The sequence below is a fragment of the Magallana gigas genome, chromosome 8 (genome assembly GCF_963853765.1).
Source record: "Magallana gigas chromosome 8, xbMagGiga1.1, whole genome shotgun sequence".
Lineage (NCBI taxonomy): Eukaryota > Metazoa > Mollusca > Bivalvia > Ostreida > Ostreidae > Magallana > Magallana gigas.
Window position 1 is genome coordinate 21,954,070 of NC_088860.1, and position 20,307 is coordinate 21,974,376.

General features: G+C 32.9%; 2 protein-coding genes across 3 annotated transcripts; both read right to left on the bottom strand.

Annotated features, from left to right (window-relative positions):
• Window positions 1–17: 17 nt before the first annotated feature.
• LOC105325618 (LIM domain-binding protein 2) lies at window positions 18–10,501 on the bottom strand. Of its 2 annotated transcripts, none has more exons than XM_011425263.4 (10): window positions 10,365–10,501; window positions 8,297–8,501; window positions 5,691–5,766; window positions 5,138–5,240; window positions 4,288–4,460; window positions 3,678–3,800; window positions 3,428–3,505; window positions 2,787–2,925; window positions 1,876–2,009; window positions 18–1,481 (listed from the first exon to the last, which is right to left on the bottom strand). In XM_011425263.4, the coding sequence occupies exons 2-10, from the start codon at window positions 8,350–8,352 to the stop codon at window positions 1,218–1,220; spliced, it is 1,146 nt and encodes a 381-aa protein (XP_011423565.1). In that variant the 5' UTR covers window positions 8,353–8,501; window positions 10,365–10,501; the 3' UTR covers window positions 18–1,217. The 2 variants fall into 2 exon arrangements, with proteins under 2 accessions (XP_011423565.1, XP_011423564.1); XM_011425262.4 differs by having other exon boundaries at window positions 3,428–3,508.
• Window positions 10,502–16,108: 5,607 nt separating this feature from the next.
• Window positions 16,109–18,396, bottom strand: LOC105325669 (uncharacterized). Its single transcript, XM_011425331.4, has 4 exons — window positions 18,266–18,396; window positions 17,908–18,161; window positions 17,052–17,129; window positions 16,109–16,930 (listed from the first exon to the last, which is right to left on the bottom strand). The coding sequence occupies exons 1-4, from the start codon at window positions 18,384–18,386 to the stop codon at window positions 16,604–16,606; spliced, it is 780 nt and encodes a 259-aa protein (XP_011423633.3). The 5' UTR covers window positions 18,387–18,396; the 3' UTR covers window positions 16,109–16,603.
• Window positions 18,397–20,307: the final 1,911 nt, after the last annotated feature.

Sequence of the window (20,307 nt, forward strand, 5' to 3'; positions counted from 1 at the left end):
AGAAAAAGAGAAAACAATTACAGTCTCAGATCTTTATTGACAAATAATGATAAATATTGACTTCTTACAGGAAGTGATACAATGATATACAGATCTACAGACACAACAAAGACCATGCCATCATTCCATTCATTCATTTCTGTAAAAATGTTCGCAGCCTGTTCTGCTGGTAAAAAGTGACTGTAAATAATGTAGACTAAGCACTATAGTTAAAGTAACCACACCTAATGCAGCTCAAAAAAGTTATAAATATGTCAAAATAGCCAACCTACAATACCAGTATTGCTTGCAATTTCAATAACCTAAATACCTATATATATGTATATAGTAATGATTTTGTTTAAAACAATAAACTATAAATACATTTACATGCATACTTAATTTTCTAAATTTCTGATCAACAGATCTTAAAAGAAAAAAAAATTAAAAATCTGAGAACCAAATTTTTGCAGCAAGTTACATGAAAATGGACAAATAAGATCACCACTTTTGTTTTCTGAACAACTTATGATATCATGCATGTATATATGGTATAACAATAAATAAAACGCTGCCTTTTCATAATTCAAGGCCATTGCCTACCTTGAACGTTGTTTCATATGAGATACCACAGAAATCTGGGTAAAGTTTACAAACAAATTCACTTGTCTCTGATTCTCTTAAATGTATGTAATGTCATCAATGCAACCAGCATCATAAAGTGTAAATCAAAATATATATATCTTAAGATTGGAATTTTAGTTAAAATAAATAAATGTAATGTGCCGATATTGTAACTTTCTGCTCCAAATCCAGCGTTGCATCTTTACAAACACTTTTCAAACGGACACATATTGTACTTGTTATCATGTCATTTACTAACCATGATGACCACACCTGGGTATCTGACAATATTTCAAAAACAAAAGTTCTATAAAATATCATTCCTTAAACCATTTGAACAAATTTAAACTATGCTATTCATTGAACCAAAAAAAATAAGTCACATGTATGAAATTATAACACATGGGATCATATATGAAACATGTCATAAATAATAAACTTTGATTCAGTACTGATGCACGAGAAGAATGTGAAAATAACACAACAAAGATGTCAAGGTATCAGTTGCCATATACTGCAACATAAAATCCTCATTCAAACGAACTGGTATGACAAGCAGGAATATGTACACTGTACATGTTGTCTTTGAGTAGTGTTCATGCAGTTGAGATTAATCATTCCACTTTGACCTTTGTTTCCTCTGAATTGGGCTGCTGAACAGCCCCTGGGGTCCCTGCACCACTATTCCCCCCTGTGGGGGTCTTCTTGTCCTGACCCCAGGGACTTTGTTGGAGACTGGGAGAGTTTTGAAAGTCTTTATTGTCCTCCTCCGTGTTGTTTGGCTCGAACTGACTGTTTTCTAGTCGTGTGATCAGTCGCTCGTCTTCATCGCCAAACTCCCCTCCCATCAGGGTGGGTTCCCCGACAACCATTACATCCTACAAAAGTATTGCCACATCAGACATAATCTCATCTACCATTACTGCACAGAACCCAATTGAAATACTGTAGAAACATATATTTTTGTTGGGTCAAAATTTCGTTGTTTTTAAACCAAACATTTCGTTGTCATTTAATTTCGTCATATCGTAATCTTGTTGTATTCATTAATACCAGGGTTAAAAATTCGTCATAGATTTAATTTCGTTGATTTATATTGCCAACGAAAATAACGAAATTAAATCCTCAACGAATATTTCTGCTTCTACAGTATATGCTGAAAAAGCATCTAAAGCAAGTTGATAAACTGAATTTTTTTATCTCTTAGTGAGATTGAAATTAGCAGACAAGGAAAACAACAGAAATATTTCACAAATTAACATTACTACTTACCCCTGGAGCTGAAGGGGGCATACCCTGAGGACCAGGAGACCTCTTCTTTCCACCTCCTCCCCCAGGATTCATGTTTCCTCCAGTACCAGCTGAAGACTTTCGTTTTCTTCTTTTTCCAGCTTGTCTTGGATTTTCTACACAACAATGATTAAAATACTTTAAAGGTATTTGAATTGATTTTCCCACATTCAATTATGGTCTTTTTTCTCACTACATAATGTAAACTTGTGTTCCAGATGATATCTGTAAGCCAATGTTCACTCGTGATAACACCGCTCTGATGTGAATACTGGTATACAAAATAAGCATAGTCAACTTTTAACAGGAAATTGACATCAATTTTTTTCAAAAATAAATCCCACCATATTGCATGCCTAAACAAAGAGTTTTCACACAATAACCTGCGAGAAATAGTTGCTGAGAACAGGAAGTTGACATCTGATTGGTACAAAAATCCATCCTACCAGATGGCATAACTAAACAAAAAAGTTTTTAAATTTCTAGCATCTGCAATTAATAGTTGCTGAGAAATCTTTGAGGAAAACTTGTTCAAAAATTTAGGCTAAAAATAAACAAATTGCCATTTAACAGGAAGTTGTTTAATTGGTACAAAAATGGATCCCACCATATGGCATACCTAAGCAAAGAGTGTGTTAAAATTTCAAGCATCTGCAATTATAGTTGCTGAGTAAAATGTGACGAAAATTTGTTATAAACAGACACACCGACAGACAAACCGAAAGGGGTAAAACTCTATACTCCACTTTCCTTCTGATCAGGGGTATAATAACTTGTTAGCCTAAACTCTAACTCACAAACTTCATGTCAAAATAGTATTAACAAACTGCTTAAAAGTTACTTTAAGACGTAACATGTCAATCAATAGATGCACCTTTACGATGACAACTTACCTGGTTTCCCCTTTCCAGGAGGTGCTACCATGCGCTGCCATTTCTGGAATAAAGTTGTTTTGAGACAGTCCCTAGGATTCAACCCATAGGCCTTGTGACGAGACATTAACTCCTGCATGGGTTCCAGGATCACGCATAACTACAGAACAAAAGTTAATTTTACTACGTATTGAGGGATAAAACTACAGCTACTGATGGTTTGATCTAACCATTATGTTACTTAAATACTATAACCAACTTTTGTTCAGAAAGACTTTATTTTGCAAATTACCACTGATTTTTGCTGTGACTAACTTTTGCAGCCAAGGCTTTTTAGAAAAATTAAAGAGCAAAAAATGACCAATACATGTAATAACAAACTCATTTCCAGCAAGTTACATGACCTTTTTTTCATACATCTTGATAAAGATGTTGGTTTATATTATATACTGAAAACCAACTTCAATTTATTTTAAGATCATTCATCATCCATTCCGGTAGCTACCTGTCATTAATATTTGTAGTTCCCAAAACCTAATAGTAATGAAGCCTAATTAACAAAATTCTAATGTCTAACAGATTTGTAAAAGGTTTAAGTCACTTATAAGAGTTGGTTTACAATATGCACAAGAAATTGTCAAGATTTTCCTATAGTGACTGACCCTGAGGAAATTCAGTGTGTAGTTTGTCAAGCCCTGTCTGGTAATATTCTTGGAGATCTGTTCCACCATAGCTGGATCCTGCTGTAAAATATTCAATTGTTTAACAGTCTTAAGATACAGTGGCTGTGTTTCGAAACACAGTGAACATAAAACCAGTGATGGTAAAAAAACAGTTCACTTATTTTTGGGCAAGTTAATATTACTTGAATAATACCAGCTCGGGTCTTGTACATGTGAATACCTGATTTACCTGCATAGCAATCACACTTCTGGGGATTAGTTCGCGGTGCTGACGGACTTGGAAATGCCATGACCGTATTCGCATTAGGTCGTCAAATGTGAACTCCAATATCAGCCTGCCCTCAGTCACCACCTGCACAAAGAAAAAGACTCAGGTATTCCAAACAGGTTACAGGACTAAAGAGAAATTTTCACTTATATGCAAAAATGTTTTTTTTATCATTATTTGACAGCTTATTATCAGTTACGCATTTAAAAAGTGCCAAGTGGTCCTGGCTATTTTTACACTATTTTGTCCTCTTTTAGACAAAGAGTTCTGTATAAGATATAGGAAAATATTCAAATTTTGAAAATAAAACATTTGGATTTTTTCTTTATATCATATCTCATTATCTGAAATTTCAAGACAGATGTGATAGGTAATTTGTGGACCATCCAGCCTCCTTAAATTGATAAAGATTTCTGTATTGCCTATGAGATCCAAGTAGATGCAGATCTGTAGCTCTATATACAGGAAAATTCAGGTTGTCATGCCATAGAGCTACAGTGCCTTACATACAAAAAGAAACCATGATCAGTATAAGCATAAGGAGGGTTTCGGACGATGCTCGTGCTCTGACCTTTGTAAACATTGGTTTGCCGTGATGGGTGATCATGGTGGCCTGGTCACAGTCCAGTGTGATGGAGGTGTTGTGGAACGACTCCTTCGAGTGTTTCAGTATGTAGTACAGGTCCGTAACCCCGCCCTCAAATATACTCCGGAAGTACCGCGGCACCAAGGTACGACCAATGGCTGAAAGTAGGTCAATTCATCTTCAATCGTTCATGAATAAAAATTATTATTGAAATAACTGTACCAAAGTCCCCCCTAGGTCTTGTACTGCTTAATGATAAATACAGCATAAAGAAATGTGTCCATAGATTTTGACATTAATCTATCAAAATGAGTTCTAGCCGGCCACCAGCATAATTATAAGGTATCCGAAACTTGATCATAGATAAAATATAAGTAACACATTTTCTTACGATGATTAAATTATAAGTAACCAGTCAAGCTATTTGAGGCAGATTTACAATTAAAATTAATTGTAGGAAGTCTGGTCTGATTTTCGAACAACTTGGTTAATTTGATGTATAAAAAGTTAAGAGTTCAAAACTGTTCTGATAATTCAACAATAATCAAAATGACAAAAGGATTTTACTAGCAAATGTATATCTTAATCATACTATTTCCAAGTAAGACTCATGGATAATGTCTCTAAATTCCTTATAAACTTCTGTGCCAAAACAATAGCATCTTACCAATAACTTTTAGCATCTTGCCAATAACCTCTATCATCTGAGGTCACGTATGCATTAGCCATATTTATCAAAAAGCAAGTTTAAATGCTTTTCGAAAATAAGTATAAAATCATAATAAAGTTAATGCATCTTTCGATGTGATTTAGAAGACAGTATTTAGACACTCACTGTATCGTTTGGGGCCGTCCTCTAGGTAGAAGGAGAGGGTCAGGCTGGCATCGTCCTCGAAGAATTCGGTGGCAAAAGCATCCCACCACAAATTGTCACTCTCCTAAACAGAGAACAGGGCAATTATAACTGAAGAGATCAATCGGTCTAAACAATGAATGTTAAGAATTATTTTAGTGCACAAGTGTGTGTGAATAGATTAGTTTGATAATGAGCATGAGAGGGAGAAGTCTGCAAAAATTGAAAATCAACAAAACAAGTATTGGATTACTATTTCTAACATTTCTAAGAAAAGCAACAACAAAGTAAGGCAATCTATTGTGTCTTTAAAAATGTCTATTAAGATATAGCACTGGTATATGAAATGTATATATAGATCAGCTTTTTTTTTTTTTAATTCTTGTTTACATCATAACAATACTTTCTAATTCCCACACAGCTCAATGCTTCAACACTACAGCACTTCACACTTTGTACAGGAAGTAAGAGTGCTCTCTGTGCAGTGAAAGTTGCTGTGAGTGAATTGTTATATATTATATAGACATACACCTACCTCACTCCTCTGCTGTAGTCTCTTGTTGAGCTCGTGTATTCTGTAGTCCGGCTGTCCCATATATGGTGTGTGTCGCCTGTAAAGAGCAGACATTAAGTGAGAATACACCGAATCCATGGCTGATCCCGACCCAGACACACTACGCAGCCAGTACCCCCCTCTCTCTCTCTCTTATTAGCATGCAGCAGATCGGTGGGGAAGTGGTGTAATTTGAAACTAATGGTCTGATTACCATCTCTTTCAAAATTTAAAACAATGTGCTTCAAAGGCCTGGTGATAAGAGTAATTACTATCAATTTGTTTTCTGCAGAAATTTGATTAGAGGTCTACAATAGATGAGGTGTGTTACTGGCCAAGATTCCCTCTTCTCCTTGTCTCAGACAATCTAATTACTTATTTTTCAAACTCCATGACTCAGGCCCAGATTAAATTTCACTACATGTATCACACATTGATGCTATTTGTAGACGTGTGAATGCATTTCTCTCATTCAATATGTACTGGTACTTCATGAATGAAATCCACTTGCAGCGTTTACAATTTTAAGGTATGTATTCAATTAAATTCTTCAGGGGCTATCAATGAAACATCTCTACCTTTCTTTTACTGTTAATTTATTATATCAACGAATAAATTTTTTTAATCTGAATATACTCTTGCAAGTACAGCATACATGTATGGGTTTAGCAACACCATGTTTAAACTTCATAATTTTTGTCATTTTTTAAAGAAATATACATGTACTGGGACATGTATATTGCCCAAAACAATGCTGGTTCTAGTTGTATTTGTTATTAAGATTAGTCAATTTACTTATACATGTATTTTATATTATCTACAAATGATTATTGCAGGGCATCTGGTCATTTAAATACACTTTATGACTTAAGTCAATGTACAAATTTTCCCAATGACAAATTTTCCCTCTAATAGTTTTGTATATTTATATTGGTCTGGGACACTTGATTAATAGGGGAAAAAACAGTCAAACCTTTAAAATTTCAGTATAGTTCCACTTGCTTACTTTAACTACCATGACATGATTTTTCCAGACATTTTAACAATCACATGTTTTATATATATATATGACTAATATTGAGTCACACGAGCGAAGGAGCTCCTATTGACTACCAGATTTCTGTGCATGAAAATTTTTCTTAAGGATGCATGACAGGACCAATTGGGGGGGGGGGGGGTTGTCATGAACTTCACACACAATTTATGTTCCCCTTTCCCTTGAGATTTAGTCTATCGTAAATTGATGAAGTAACTTCTACAAAAGAAGCTTATAGTCATATATATATATATATATATATATATATATATATATATATATTAGTGTTAAATCTAAAGCAAACTAGCGTGGCGCCATGCCCCATTTTGTCAGCGCCATGCCATTTTCTAAACGCCATGCCCTTTTAATAATAAATAAATGTGTCGCCCTTTTTATTGAAAGTAAATTTTATTCAAAACCACCAAAACTAGTCAGCTGCAGACCAATGCCATGACTGTTCTAAGGGATAAAAATAAATGTAAATCAATTTAAGAAAGAAAAAAAAAGATTGAAAATTAAATATTGAATAAGACTTATGTGAATGCAAAAGCAAATCATTTATTGTTCATAATCTTGTTTCATTACAGAACTCGAGATAACACTCGATTACAATGCAAAATTTTCCTTAAAATACGCTTGTTTCAAGGATTAGTGATTCATAATATTGCCCCAGAAAAAGGTGCCCTTTTCAAGGTTTTATATTTACCGCAGAGAAAAGTGCCCTTTTCACCATTATTTAACATGCCCTTTTCAAATCCTAGATTTAACACTAATATATATATATATATATATATATATATATATATATATATATATATATATATATATATATATATATATATATATATATATATATATATATATATATATATATATATAAAAGCCGAATCAAAACTAATATATATATATATATATTGAAAATATAATTAAAAGTAACGTAGAATGATTCCTTTGCTTTGATGAGCTTACAAAAGACCCCATGACAGTAGTATGGTCTTTGTTTTTATAAAAAGTTTCACAACTCATTATAGGTACTAATGAATTATCTAAAATTAGCAATGTCTTTTACAAAGATTAAACCAAATTCATTATTCTTTCTTATCAATTAACAGGATTAACTGGCTCTTATTTAATCTTTCCTTCATTTTTTGATTATGCACCAACTCTGTAAAAATCTTAATATTAGCGGTATAAAGCATCCATGACAATTTCTATTATTTTTACCACTTGCTCCAAAACTAAAAATACAATATTTTGGTCTGATAGTGTAAAAAAAAAAAGCCAGCAAACTATACGCAACTTACAGCACAGAATGATCAAGTTTAGCCATAATCAATGAATTTCCTCGCAGCAAGTGTATGACACTTACAGTATGCAAGACTTGTATTTTGATAAAAAAAAATTCAGACAAAGATACAAAGATACAGTCAACCCTAAAAACAAAATTTCTTCACAAACAAGTGTGTTATCAATCTAATACAAGACATATTCCACCGAACACTGGGCTACTTCCTGTTTTAATTTCCCTGTCAGAGATGAAACTGAAACTTACATTCCTCCGTGTTCCCTGTCCACCATGGGACTAGTCATAGGCTGCCCAGTGGGCATCCTTGGCCCCAGGTATGTCCCTCCCCTGTCCAGAGTGACGAAACCTCAGCTAACGCAGTGTCCAATTGTCTGTTGGCAACAACCGTGACTTTGGCCAATTCACCGACGTTTTACATTCAGGGGAGCTAGAGGCAACAGGAAAGCATGGCCTGTGAGAAGAAATGAGAAAATACATGTACAATTTATATATATTTTTTGAAAACAAGACTTTAATGTACTCATATAATGATTACATGTTATACATGTAGTGTGTTTTGTGTAAACATATTCTGTTGTTAAGTTCTAACAATAAAATATGTTTACACAAAACAAACTGCAAGTAGAACGTTGTTACTTGTTAAGTGGATCAGACACAAGATAATGTTTGCATGCAGCTACAGGGAGATAACTCAAATTTTATGAAGTGACATGACTTTGTAGTTTACCGTGAAAACAAAAACAGGACATTCACCAAATTCACATTATATTAATTTCATCAGAAATAATGGAATGAGTTGTTATCCATCTTATTTTACATCAAAACAAATTTCATCCAAGAATCTGATTTCTGTTCATCAGAAATAATGGAATGAGTTGTTATCCATCTTATTTTACATCAAAACAAATTTCATCCAAGAATCTGATTTCTGTTTTCTAGGTATAAATTCTATCTAACTCTGGCCAATCAAATTGCACATTACATAACTGACATAGTCAATAAGAATCTTAATATTTTAGTTTTCTTAACTTATGATCACCAGCAAATAGATGAATTGATGAAATTAATGAATCCAGCAGGCTTGATGGACATGACCACTTTAAGACCATATTAACCTCCTTGAAAAAGCATATTAAATATGTAAATGATGTGACCACTGTATTGAGCACTATTTTTTTTTTAACAGAGACGGCACAAAATTAATTTGAAACATACTTTTAATGTATACAGTTCACCTGCATACAAAATCATAGGCCCAAGTATTCTCAATGTTGCATGCTCAGTCAAGTTGAACAATTATGAAATGATCATCATATGTCATGCCAAAAAAAAAAAAGTTTTGTCTTCAGAAATATCCAAGCCCAAGGAAAGTGATTCTAATTTTTTTTTTCAATAATCAAATTTCATTTATCTATGAAATGAAATTTGATAACTCATTCATTATCTAAAATATCACTCCTTTGATAATTTGATAAGACATACATGGACTGAGTGGTATCTCCTGATTAAAGCACTGTAAGTCTTGACGTGTAACTTATCTGGTTTGCATTATCAATTATTTTTAAATTCAAATTACTGTAGATGAAAACCTTCTGCCTTCATTAATAATATGCAAAATATTAAGAATTTTTCTTGACTACATGTAACAGTATATAATAGTTTATGAACAAAAATACCATATAGGCCCTTTCATGGTAGCTGCAGTACTAGTCTTTTCCAGGGGAAATTGAATAAGTGTAATGAAATACTACAAACGTCAACTGTTTCATTAACCTCATTTAATAACTTCGGCAAAGTATATCATATCAAAAGCAGTACCCCAGTCATTTTGATTAGGCGAATAAGTTTTTATGGTAGATCTGAGGATCAATTTTGTTGACTACACGAACTACACAGCCTCCTCAAAGTTTGGATGTTCAGAAAATATACTGTTTAGTGACCATCATACTTAGTTCACAAAGTTTTCTTTAGAAATGTGGCATAAATAATTAATTTTGATGCCACTCATGATGGCTTAAATCATAAAATTAAATTATTGTACACTTGCAATGCAGGCACTTTTTCTAACTGTCTAAGTGCGAAAAAGCTTGGAAACGGTTTTTATAAACAGTACATGTCCAAACACCGCCCTTTTTAAATGTGACTTAAACATATCATCGACACTATTCACGTTCCCTCTATTATCAGTTTTCCGCTGTCATGTCTCATAATTTTGCTCGAGGCTAACGGTCCGTCGTAAAACTGCAACTTGATTGGTACAAGCTTAAAAAAGCAGATAATTTAAAGATAAATGAATGCAAAATGCTATACATACCATTCAACAGATTTGGAAATCTTCAAATCAGAGTAGAAGACCGAATTCTATCGAGTTATTGACAAAATTTGTACAAAAGAAAGATCTATAATTACTACTTCCGGGTGATCACCATTGGGAATTGTGGGAAAATTACGAATCGCGCTCGATAAAGATAACTTTTTCCGAATTGCTCACAAAAGGGGGGGGGGGGGGGGGGGGTCACCACCCGTCTATCTCCAGCTGTTTCTGTGGCAAAGGAGAAAATTAATATTTGACTGTAATGAAAATAGTAAAGTAGTGAGTCTGAAGAAAAAAATTCTATTTCTTTGACTGAAATAGTTTATTGTTTTGATTTGTTTGGGGTTTATTTGTTTTGTTTTTACCAACAGTATTGTTACTTCAACAAATAGGGGATCCAACAATTCTATATGATTATTTTTTCGAGATAATTATTTCAGAGATTATAAATCAATACACCGCCAGACATAATGAAAGAGGCTTTACACAGTGGGGCGTGGTCATGATTTTAGTCAAATTCTTCTTTTTTTCCCCTGTTTTTATTGAGTCAGTATAAATTTACAATGCTTAAGGAATGCAATTATAATGATCAAATGAAATCTGAGAGTCAGTCGTTGAGTTGTAAGCAAGGTACATGGATCACAATTGTTTGTCATGTTAACAAGGCTCGAGCCCTGTTTTTGTTTACAAAGGTTTAATATAACTGTAAAGATTTCAGGATTTTTTTTTTCAAATTGATTTGTCTATCTTCTTATTCATTTTAAACATGAATAAGCAGTCCCTAACGTTTAAAGCATTCATTTTATGTCTAAAACTGGAATTCTTACTTCAACATTTAAAATGTAAATAAAAGCTTTGTTTACATAGCAAAGAATTGTAAGCTCTGTAACTCGCTCATAACTCAACGAATGACACCTAAATTTTGTTTATTTTTAAAAATGCCTTTTTGAAGCATTGTAAACATTAAAATAGGGAAAAAGTTTTGGATCAAAATCGTGACCATGCCCCTTTAATGAAACTATATAGAGGCAGTAGTATATTTTTCAACACATATTGCATTGTGTATTGCATTTTAATGATTTGCGCCCCTGTAGTTCTACGTGATTATTTGACCTACATGTAGATACACTTTTTAACAATTATTTCAATACAAAGAAATACAACTCTGATTAAAAATTTTATTCATTTTTGTCACCGGGAAGAAATAAAAAAAGAACTACACTGTCCGACAACCGAGCCCCAGTGAACACAGCGCCAATGTCACACAAATTTATCTTGTAGATTTTAACAGCTGTGTGGCAACGCACTTTGAAAAAATTACGCACTTTGAAAAAATATTTCAAAGTGCGTCAAATTTAGGACCAAATCAACGCACTTTGAAAACAATTTTCAAAGTGCGTTAAATTTTGGACTAAGTTAACCCACTTTGAAAATTTTTTTCAAAGTGCGTTAAGATGGTACATCAAAATTTTTTAGTATCGACACTCTTAACGCACTTTGAAAAAAATGTATAAATCACAAGTTCTGGAGTTGAATTTCTAATTTGTTGATAGTATAATGATTTGTTAACACTGGTAAATCTTTAATTTATCGTATTTGAGAACGGAGATGGGGTTGGGGTGGGGTGGGGTTATCCAAAGATACCGGTCAATCACCAGTGCATCATGCATTTACTTGATTACAGGAAGAAGGACCCCTACCCCTCATTTTTCCTTCCAAAACATATGATATTCAGCAACTAAAACGCTTTAAAGCGGAAAAAGAAATATGCTCTGTTGTAAATTAAGTACATGGAGTGATATTGAAAAAACGAGATGGCCAAACAATAATTTCTCCATTGGTATGTTAAAGAATCTAATATACGAGTTTTAACATTCTGATTTTGTTTTCTTATCAAATAAATCACTTCAAAATAAAAAGAAATTACATTAACAAACATTAAATTATTATAAACTTAAAATGAGCATTAGGATGTGGGGTTTTTTTTCTCGCACTGATCTTCCAAAAGATCATATTGTTTTTGATAAACATAACTAATGTATCCTTTTATCATATTATGTTTGTTTACAAGCACATGCAGTAAGCCAGTTTAAATACGTTGTACATTGATCTCCATTATCAATATATCAATATATACAAATCACATTCGTTCTTGTAAGCTCAGTATACTAAATAAGAAGTAAATTTGCTGCATACTCAAAATAGAAAAATGCAGTTGCTAAGCGATGAAGTTTATGTCACATTTGGATAATTCAAATCTCCCGAATTGTTCTTTGTGTGTAAATTGTCGATATTGTCTTATGAGAAAAAAAATTCTCATCTACAAACTGTTTATCAAGTTAGCTGAGAATGCAACGGGTTCTTTTTTCAAATTAAACTACACAAGGTTAAAACAATCATTTATTGTATATAAAAGTATTAATTATTTTGACTAAACCCTGAACAATTTCTTTTTCAAAGTGCGTTAATATCGACGATATCAACGCACTTTGAAAAAAAATATTTTTTTTTCAAAGTGCGTTGACTTGGTCCCAAAATAAACGCACTTTGAAATTTTTTTTCAAAGTGCGTAATTTTTCAAAGTGCGTTGTAACACAGCTGAAAGAGCCACGACTGAATGACTGACAGTGAAATAGGCATGCCTACGCCACATCGCAGTTTGAAAAAATATACCCAAAATCTATGGTATTGTTAAAATGTTTCTAGTTGAAGAAACTTGCATTTTAAGAGAAGGTTGATAGGCAAAACAAAGTCTACGGTAGTCAAATCAAGGGTTATACATAACAGCACATTCTGTGATGTTTGAATGGTAATCCGCTTTCTAATTTCTAACCGTCCAGATTCAGTTCTACCATGCAGATGAATGAATTCAGCCAAAGTTGTTCACGACACAGTGATATTATTTTCTCCGAGTAAGCTTTTAACATATTAAGGTACATGTATCCGATCCATAATAGAACCTTATTTTTCGAACCTTAAATATCCATCATATATTAAATACTCTGATATTAGTTTAAGCAATTTGGGTGGAAAGAGATTTACGAAGAGAAATTTTCAAATACTTCATTAACTAATCAGTAATCAATTAATGAGATTGTGCATTCAGGTCTATGGGGACAAGCACATTTTTAAGTTAAAAGATTAAATACTAAGAATATCAAAGAATGTTTTGGTGGAAAGGTGTATTTTATCATTAGGAATACAAAAACTATTGAAAATAAATTTTACACCGGATAGCATTTTTTTTAAATTAATTTTTATAGAATAAAAACAAAGGGGGCAACTCTTAAGGAAAAGGTCATTAAATAGGATCATTCCGCTCAAGATTACACATTGATACTTTAACATGACCATTATGTCCACGTATACTGAGAATAAAGCCCATACATATATGTTATGCATCCAGATTCATTGAATCTGGGGTTAATATGGATCGGATACCTTAAATCCATATTGTTTTGTTTTCTCTGTATGCAAAAATTGTAATATATTATTTCAATATATTGTCAAGATAATCTGAATAGGCCGCCTATCGATTTAAAGTTCTTCCCATGCATTTTTAATATACATGTATCTCTTTTGTCACCGATTCTGGTTCCATAAACTGAACCATAAATATGTTATTCTTTTAAAATCTGAAGTATTTTTATTTAATCTTTCCGATCCCCATAAATTGTAGAGAATATAGAGTTGAAACTACAAAACTATTTTTAGATTTATTCCAAATGAAATACAGCATAAATTTATTTAAACAATGTTATAAATCTGGATCATACAAAAATCCATTAAAAAAAATCCACACCATGTCAAGCTGAATAATAATCGATACACTCATTGTATCTACAAGACTTTTATACATAATTTAAAACATTGAGACAAAATCATTAATTTGTGGCATACAGTATTAATGTAAAACCCATTAAAAATCAATTCATGTTATACAGTGAAAAAAATTGCTAGTTGCTCGACTCTAGCTCCATGCAGTCGTTCAATTCAATTTTAATAAGTTTTTTAATAGTCATTTTTTAGCCAACTATATGCTGAAAGGCTAATATTTCCAAGAACCGAATTCTCGCTGTTATAGACTTTTACTCATAATTTACATTTGCCTGTATTTCATTCAATGTAGTTCGCTACTAAAACGTCACCAGAATACGTCACGATCCACAGTCTGTCTTGGTCGTCTGCTGCAGCGCCCCACACTGAGATGATGCCGTCACTCAGGGATTCCTTCATGTTGTATGTCTGTAGATTGACCCCGGTCTCACTGATTACTTTCACGAGTCCTTGTAACCCACAACTTAAAATCACATTCCTGTGATTGTCGCATGAAATGTTCCAAATCTCGTCGACATCTCGCGGCAGCAACGATTCCCGGATGATCCTGTCGCCGTCCATATTCAAAGTCTTTATCGTCCCTTTATCCAAAATACAGAGCGTCCCGTCTGAAAAGGACGAGATAAGACGGGGTCTGTGTAGAAGCAGATCTCCCTCACTGTTCACATTTAAGCACTGTAGAACTTCACCTGTGTCGGATAGCCTAAGAAGCTCACGCCAACCTGGAATAGGGCCACCACACACTTTCAGGATGACAAATAGATTGTTACGGCTAGTGTGAATACCTTCAATGTCACAGTCCGAGAATTTCGCCAAAACGGTTGTTTCGTCGTTTTCCTCCACCTGAAAAACTTCCGAAACACCCGCGAAAACTGGTTTTAAGTTCAATACCCCGCCAAACATCGCGGACACGAAGCGCAATTTGACAACCCTGTGGACAGTTCCTTGACAGTCTATCAGTTCCAAGGAGGGTACCCTCGTGCATATCCAGGCCTTACTATCGCCAACTGGGCAAACAGAGAACACTGCTTTCCGTTTCTGTTGGCGAAATCCACCCACCCTTTGAAGAACTGGCTTAAAACTTCGTCCTTCCATGTAGACAAAGCGGCAACATGAGCAACTAGTACATACCCTATTATAGTACATGCAATATTGGCTTCCTAGTTCCAGCGCACGGGTAATGTAATACTTGAGCCCAACTGATGAAATCTTGGACACACGTAAAATTGCTATAAAAGTATTAATGGCACATGTTCAAAAAGCCTTCGATTTTCCCCAGTCGTTTCCAATACCAATTATCAGATTGTTCTGTACAAATCGTTTTTACAATCCAATGCACACATTTTTCTCATCTATCAAAATTGATTTTTCTCTTTCACAGCTCGAAAAAAACAGACAATATTTAATACGCCTTTTAAATGGAAAAACTTATTGAATTAAAGTCTCTCATTTGCTAACAAAAACAAATAAATAGTCTCGTTCAAATAATAACAAGGCGAGAATTAAAGATCTCTATGTAAATAGAATTTTGTTCTGGTGGTGTTGAAATGCTCAAACTCTTTTTGAAATGATATGAAATTCATATTGGGGATTCAAATTAAATCATAAATGCTCCTTATACCAAATACAATTGAGTGAACATTCCCAATCATTCTCAATTCTTTATTAATCCACCCCTTTTTTCATGTATTTACATAAAATTAACTTTTGAGGTTTTTAAAGGGGCATGGTCACGATGTTTTTGTCAAATTCTATTTTTCTATTTTTATTATTTACAATGCTTTAGAAATGCATTTCTAATGATCAAATGAAATTTGAGAGTCAGTCTTTAAGTTTTAAGCAAGATACAGAGCTCAAAAATCTGTGTCATGTAAACAAGGCTCGTGCCCTGTTTTTGTTTACATATGATCAATTTGCCAATTAATAACCTTTTTCAAGCTGATTTTTCTATCTTCTTATTCATTTTAAGCATAAATAAACAGTTCCTAACGTTTAACACATTCGTCTTAGGTCTTAATTTGAAATTTTTACCTCAACATTTAAAATGTAAACAAAAGCTTTGTTTACATGTCAAAGAATTGTAAGCTCTGTAACTCGCTTATAACTCAACAAATGACACTCAAATTTTGTTTGCCTATTAAGAATGCCTCACTGAAGCATTGTAATTATTCAAATCGGAAAAATAATTTTTGACCAAAATCGTAACCACGCCCCTTTAAATGTACAAATATATAATGGCTAGTAACTCATAGTTCTTCCTCATAAAGTATAATTTACAATATTATATGTGGCATGCCAAAAAAGAGGAAATAAACGAGTATAAACATAATAGATTTTACCAAGTTTACTTTGTATAATATGTAAATAGGACGAAACATACAACTTTAACATCAATACAAATTTCATGCAAAATCATTCAAATTTGTCAAAAGGGTAGTGCGCATGCTCCCTGCTATCGAGTTGAGCCCGGTGATGCTTTGTGATAGAGTCCTGCACGTGTAAGGTACCATTTCACTGATGTCCATATCGGTCACGCTCTGTCTGATCCTGTAGACAGACTCGGGCATCTCCGAATCACCCAGCAGTGACTGAAGGAGACAGAGAGTGTCTCCAATGTCGGATGTCAAACCGGAAGTGACGCCAATTCGCGAACTGTTGTGGTGTTCGATGGTGTAGAATTTGAGCGCGATTTCTGTCAATTTTTGGTAGGAGTATAGAAGAGCGCTCGTCTGTGTAAATAGAAGAATCAATGAATATTTACCTTTCCTATATTTTTTTCCAAACCAATTTCAATTCAATTACCACATCAATAAAATATAGCTTTAAATTGTATAAAGACCATGTACATACAATGTTCCCATAGCTGACATCAATGTCACTATGTTGCGCCTGTAAGCAAATTTCGTTTCCTCCATATATTGTCGACGCCTTAAAAAATTAAAAAAAACAGCATTGAAAAAAATTCAAGTACCTTAAAATTAAATTGTACAAGAAAGTTACAAAAAAGGTTACAATGAAAAAAATTGGGAAGGGTTACCGTATAAAAAACTCTTGATTCCCAAAACAAATCTTTTACACGCTTTTTTATGAAATCCTTGACAAGAAACAGTTACTGTTTTGAATCATACAAGTTAATGAGTTCCGAATGGAATGAAGCCGAAAGCTAAATTTGTCCGGGTGGTTAAATATGGTAAACTTATGGTGTTTTTCCGTCTTATTTAAAGAATCATGCAAGAAAAAAATGAATTCTCTAAAAGACCTTCTAGATGTCAATGGATAATTTTAATAAAAATCTGACATGAAAAAGTTATCATATTATTATGATCATAGAGATATGTTTTATCCTACACGACCGTTTTGTTATTGCTACATGTAGCTCTTGCAGAGAGTGTACACAAAACATCTTTTTCTAAGCAAACTACTGTAAACTTACAAATTATTCAAAATCGTTGCAAGATGGATTATTAATTTATAAACCAATATTGTTAATGGAAATCGAAAATTGCCCACTGCCCAGGGTTTTATTTTCGTTTAGCGTTCAAAGTGACAGCGAATTCTTCTAATAAGTAAAAGTATCACTAAAATTGTAACAAGTTAAACAGTCTTCTTTATATGATATTAATTAGACAAATTGATTTTGTTTAAATAAATGTATAAAAGTTATTTACTTTGACGAAAAATGTTGTTAGTTAAAAGAAGCACCTACAAAAGACTGACGAACACCGCTGGTCTCTGACGTAATGTCGTTGATCTTTTCCACAACGTCCACCAACCCGCACATTGGAAGCTGGTATCGGATTGGCTGAGCACGACAAGGGCAACATGCGTTTATAGAAAAAGTCAGATGGGTCTCGGACGTTCGTTCCACGTGGTACTCCAAACCCAAATTATTTGTACAGATCACACAACGACTCACTTGTATATTCATGAATAGTTGAATCAAAGCCAGAAGAGAGGAAACTAGAAAAACACAGAACATAGCATATTAAAGACAGAGTACATTATACTTTACGTAGAAATCTGCACATTAAAGGTGTTCGACAATTTAAAAAAAAAAATATTACCTTTTACCATCATTTTAGTCTGTAAATTTGTTTTTGATTTGTATTCGTAAGACGAACCAAGTCTGTATTGGTAATGTGTAAGACCATTGCTTTTATACAACATAAATGTGATTTCCATCATTTTCGAAATTTTTAAGCCTAGTTAGTAGTTTGAATTAAAACAAAAAGCTATAATTATATGTGTTTCTGTGTATTTTTTATTCTGATTAAGTTTCTATTGCCGAGCTATTGTAAAATTTCATTGGCTACCTTGGTACAAAGCTCAAGCAATATAATTGTGGTTTTTGATATATAGCTTGCTTTGATTGTAATAACCAGCCCCATTCATATTCAATGGATACGATTCTTGTAGATATATTGATGATAGATAATTCATGAATAACCTACTCAAGGTAACATTCTTTGTTTTGTTTTTTTAACTCGATATGATTAGATCTGTATGGCGTACAAACAACAAATATATAAAGTTATCTAAAATCTGGTATTAAAAATCTACACCTTAGTTTGAAAGGGGAGTGCGTAAAGGGAAAAAGAAATACGATTCGGGAAATAAGTGCATGGGAGGAAAAACACTAGACCAGAACAGGTAATGGGAAAGGTTAATTTCTTTAACCTTGGTTTATGATATAGTCATATTCATTTAAGATTTTTTTGATATTTAATTAAAAGGTTAATTTTAAAACTTTATTTTAAGATATATTTTTATTTACACAAGTTTGTTTTAAATGTTTAATAAAAAATATTTATTGTATTAATTTAATCATTTCTTTTACGAAACTGATCAAATATCAATCATCAAATATGAATTATCTTAGAACATATTTCACCAGGTATACATTAACATCAAGGATATGAAGAGCGTAATACAGATTTTTAGTGTGAGAGGTTTTCATAACTATTGACTTAATTGATGTTTCTGAATAAAAAGCTGTAGTTTCTGTGGAAATGAACGTCTATAAGTCAATGTATTTTGAAATAAAATATGTTTTCGTTTCACATTGACAATGTATATGAATGAATATAAAATTGAAAGTCAGACAATTAGGAATAAAAATTGATATTTTCAAACCAAATGTCATATTGGTTTATCTTGCAGTCTTCTGGTGAAAATGGGCAAACTTATCAATATTATAAAAGTTGTATATACATGTATGATTCGTGGAAGCTACATGTAATTGGAAATAATACTGGACTCGTAAAATATAAACTTTTTGTCAATTAAAATACCTGTCATTTGAATTAAATAGTATCTTAATGTAGTGAAAATTTTTGGGGTGGGAAAATCTTCTTCTTTTTTTAAATTTAAACATTAATCAGTAACAATTTCTGTTGCTCTAAGAAAGCAGTAATAAGAATTGAAATTCTTTAACTTTCTGGAGCTTCGTTGGCCCGCTGAAGTAGACAAAAGACACTCTAATAATCATTGCTCGCTCCTTCAAAATATTTTGCAACCCTGACAACAAATCAGTTTCATATCTAGTATAATTTTTTGTTTGCAGTTGTGTACATGTACGTATATAATTCCTCGAAATATACAATTTCAATGAAATATTCGACTTGGAATTCAAAGTAGTCGCAATTCTCGTTTAGATTACACTCAAACGCAATCAATTCCATAGTGTTCTTGCATTCTTGAGCTAGGATTAGTTACTTAGAATCAAAAAATTGATTTCATTGAAAAATTCATTATGTTCTTATCGGGAGTTGAAAGAGTTTAGAAATATAATTTTAGTCTCAGTTCAACAATTTTTCCTTGATTTTTTTTCAAGGAATTTTTTGAATCATGCATTCGGTAGGTATGTTATATTAAGGGCATTTACACATAGTTCAATGTACTAGTGCTTTATTTCGTCCCATATCATTGCAGTTGAATTGGTGCTACACCGGTAACAAATGCATGCATATCATGCAAAGCAATAATTGAACAGAAGTTCTATTCAAGATCTTTTTATGATGAATTTCAAACACGATACATGTAAGAAACTTTGGTTTCAACAGAATTTTCTTGCAGTAAAGGTAAATAAAAGCAATTGAAACCATGT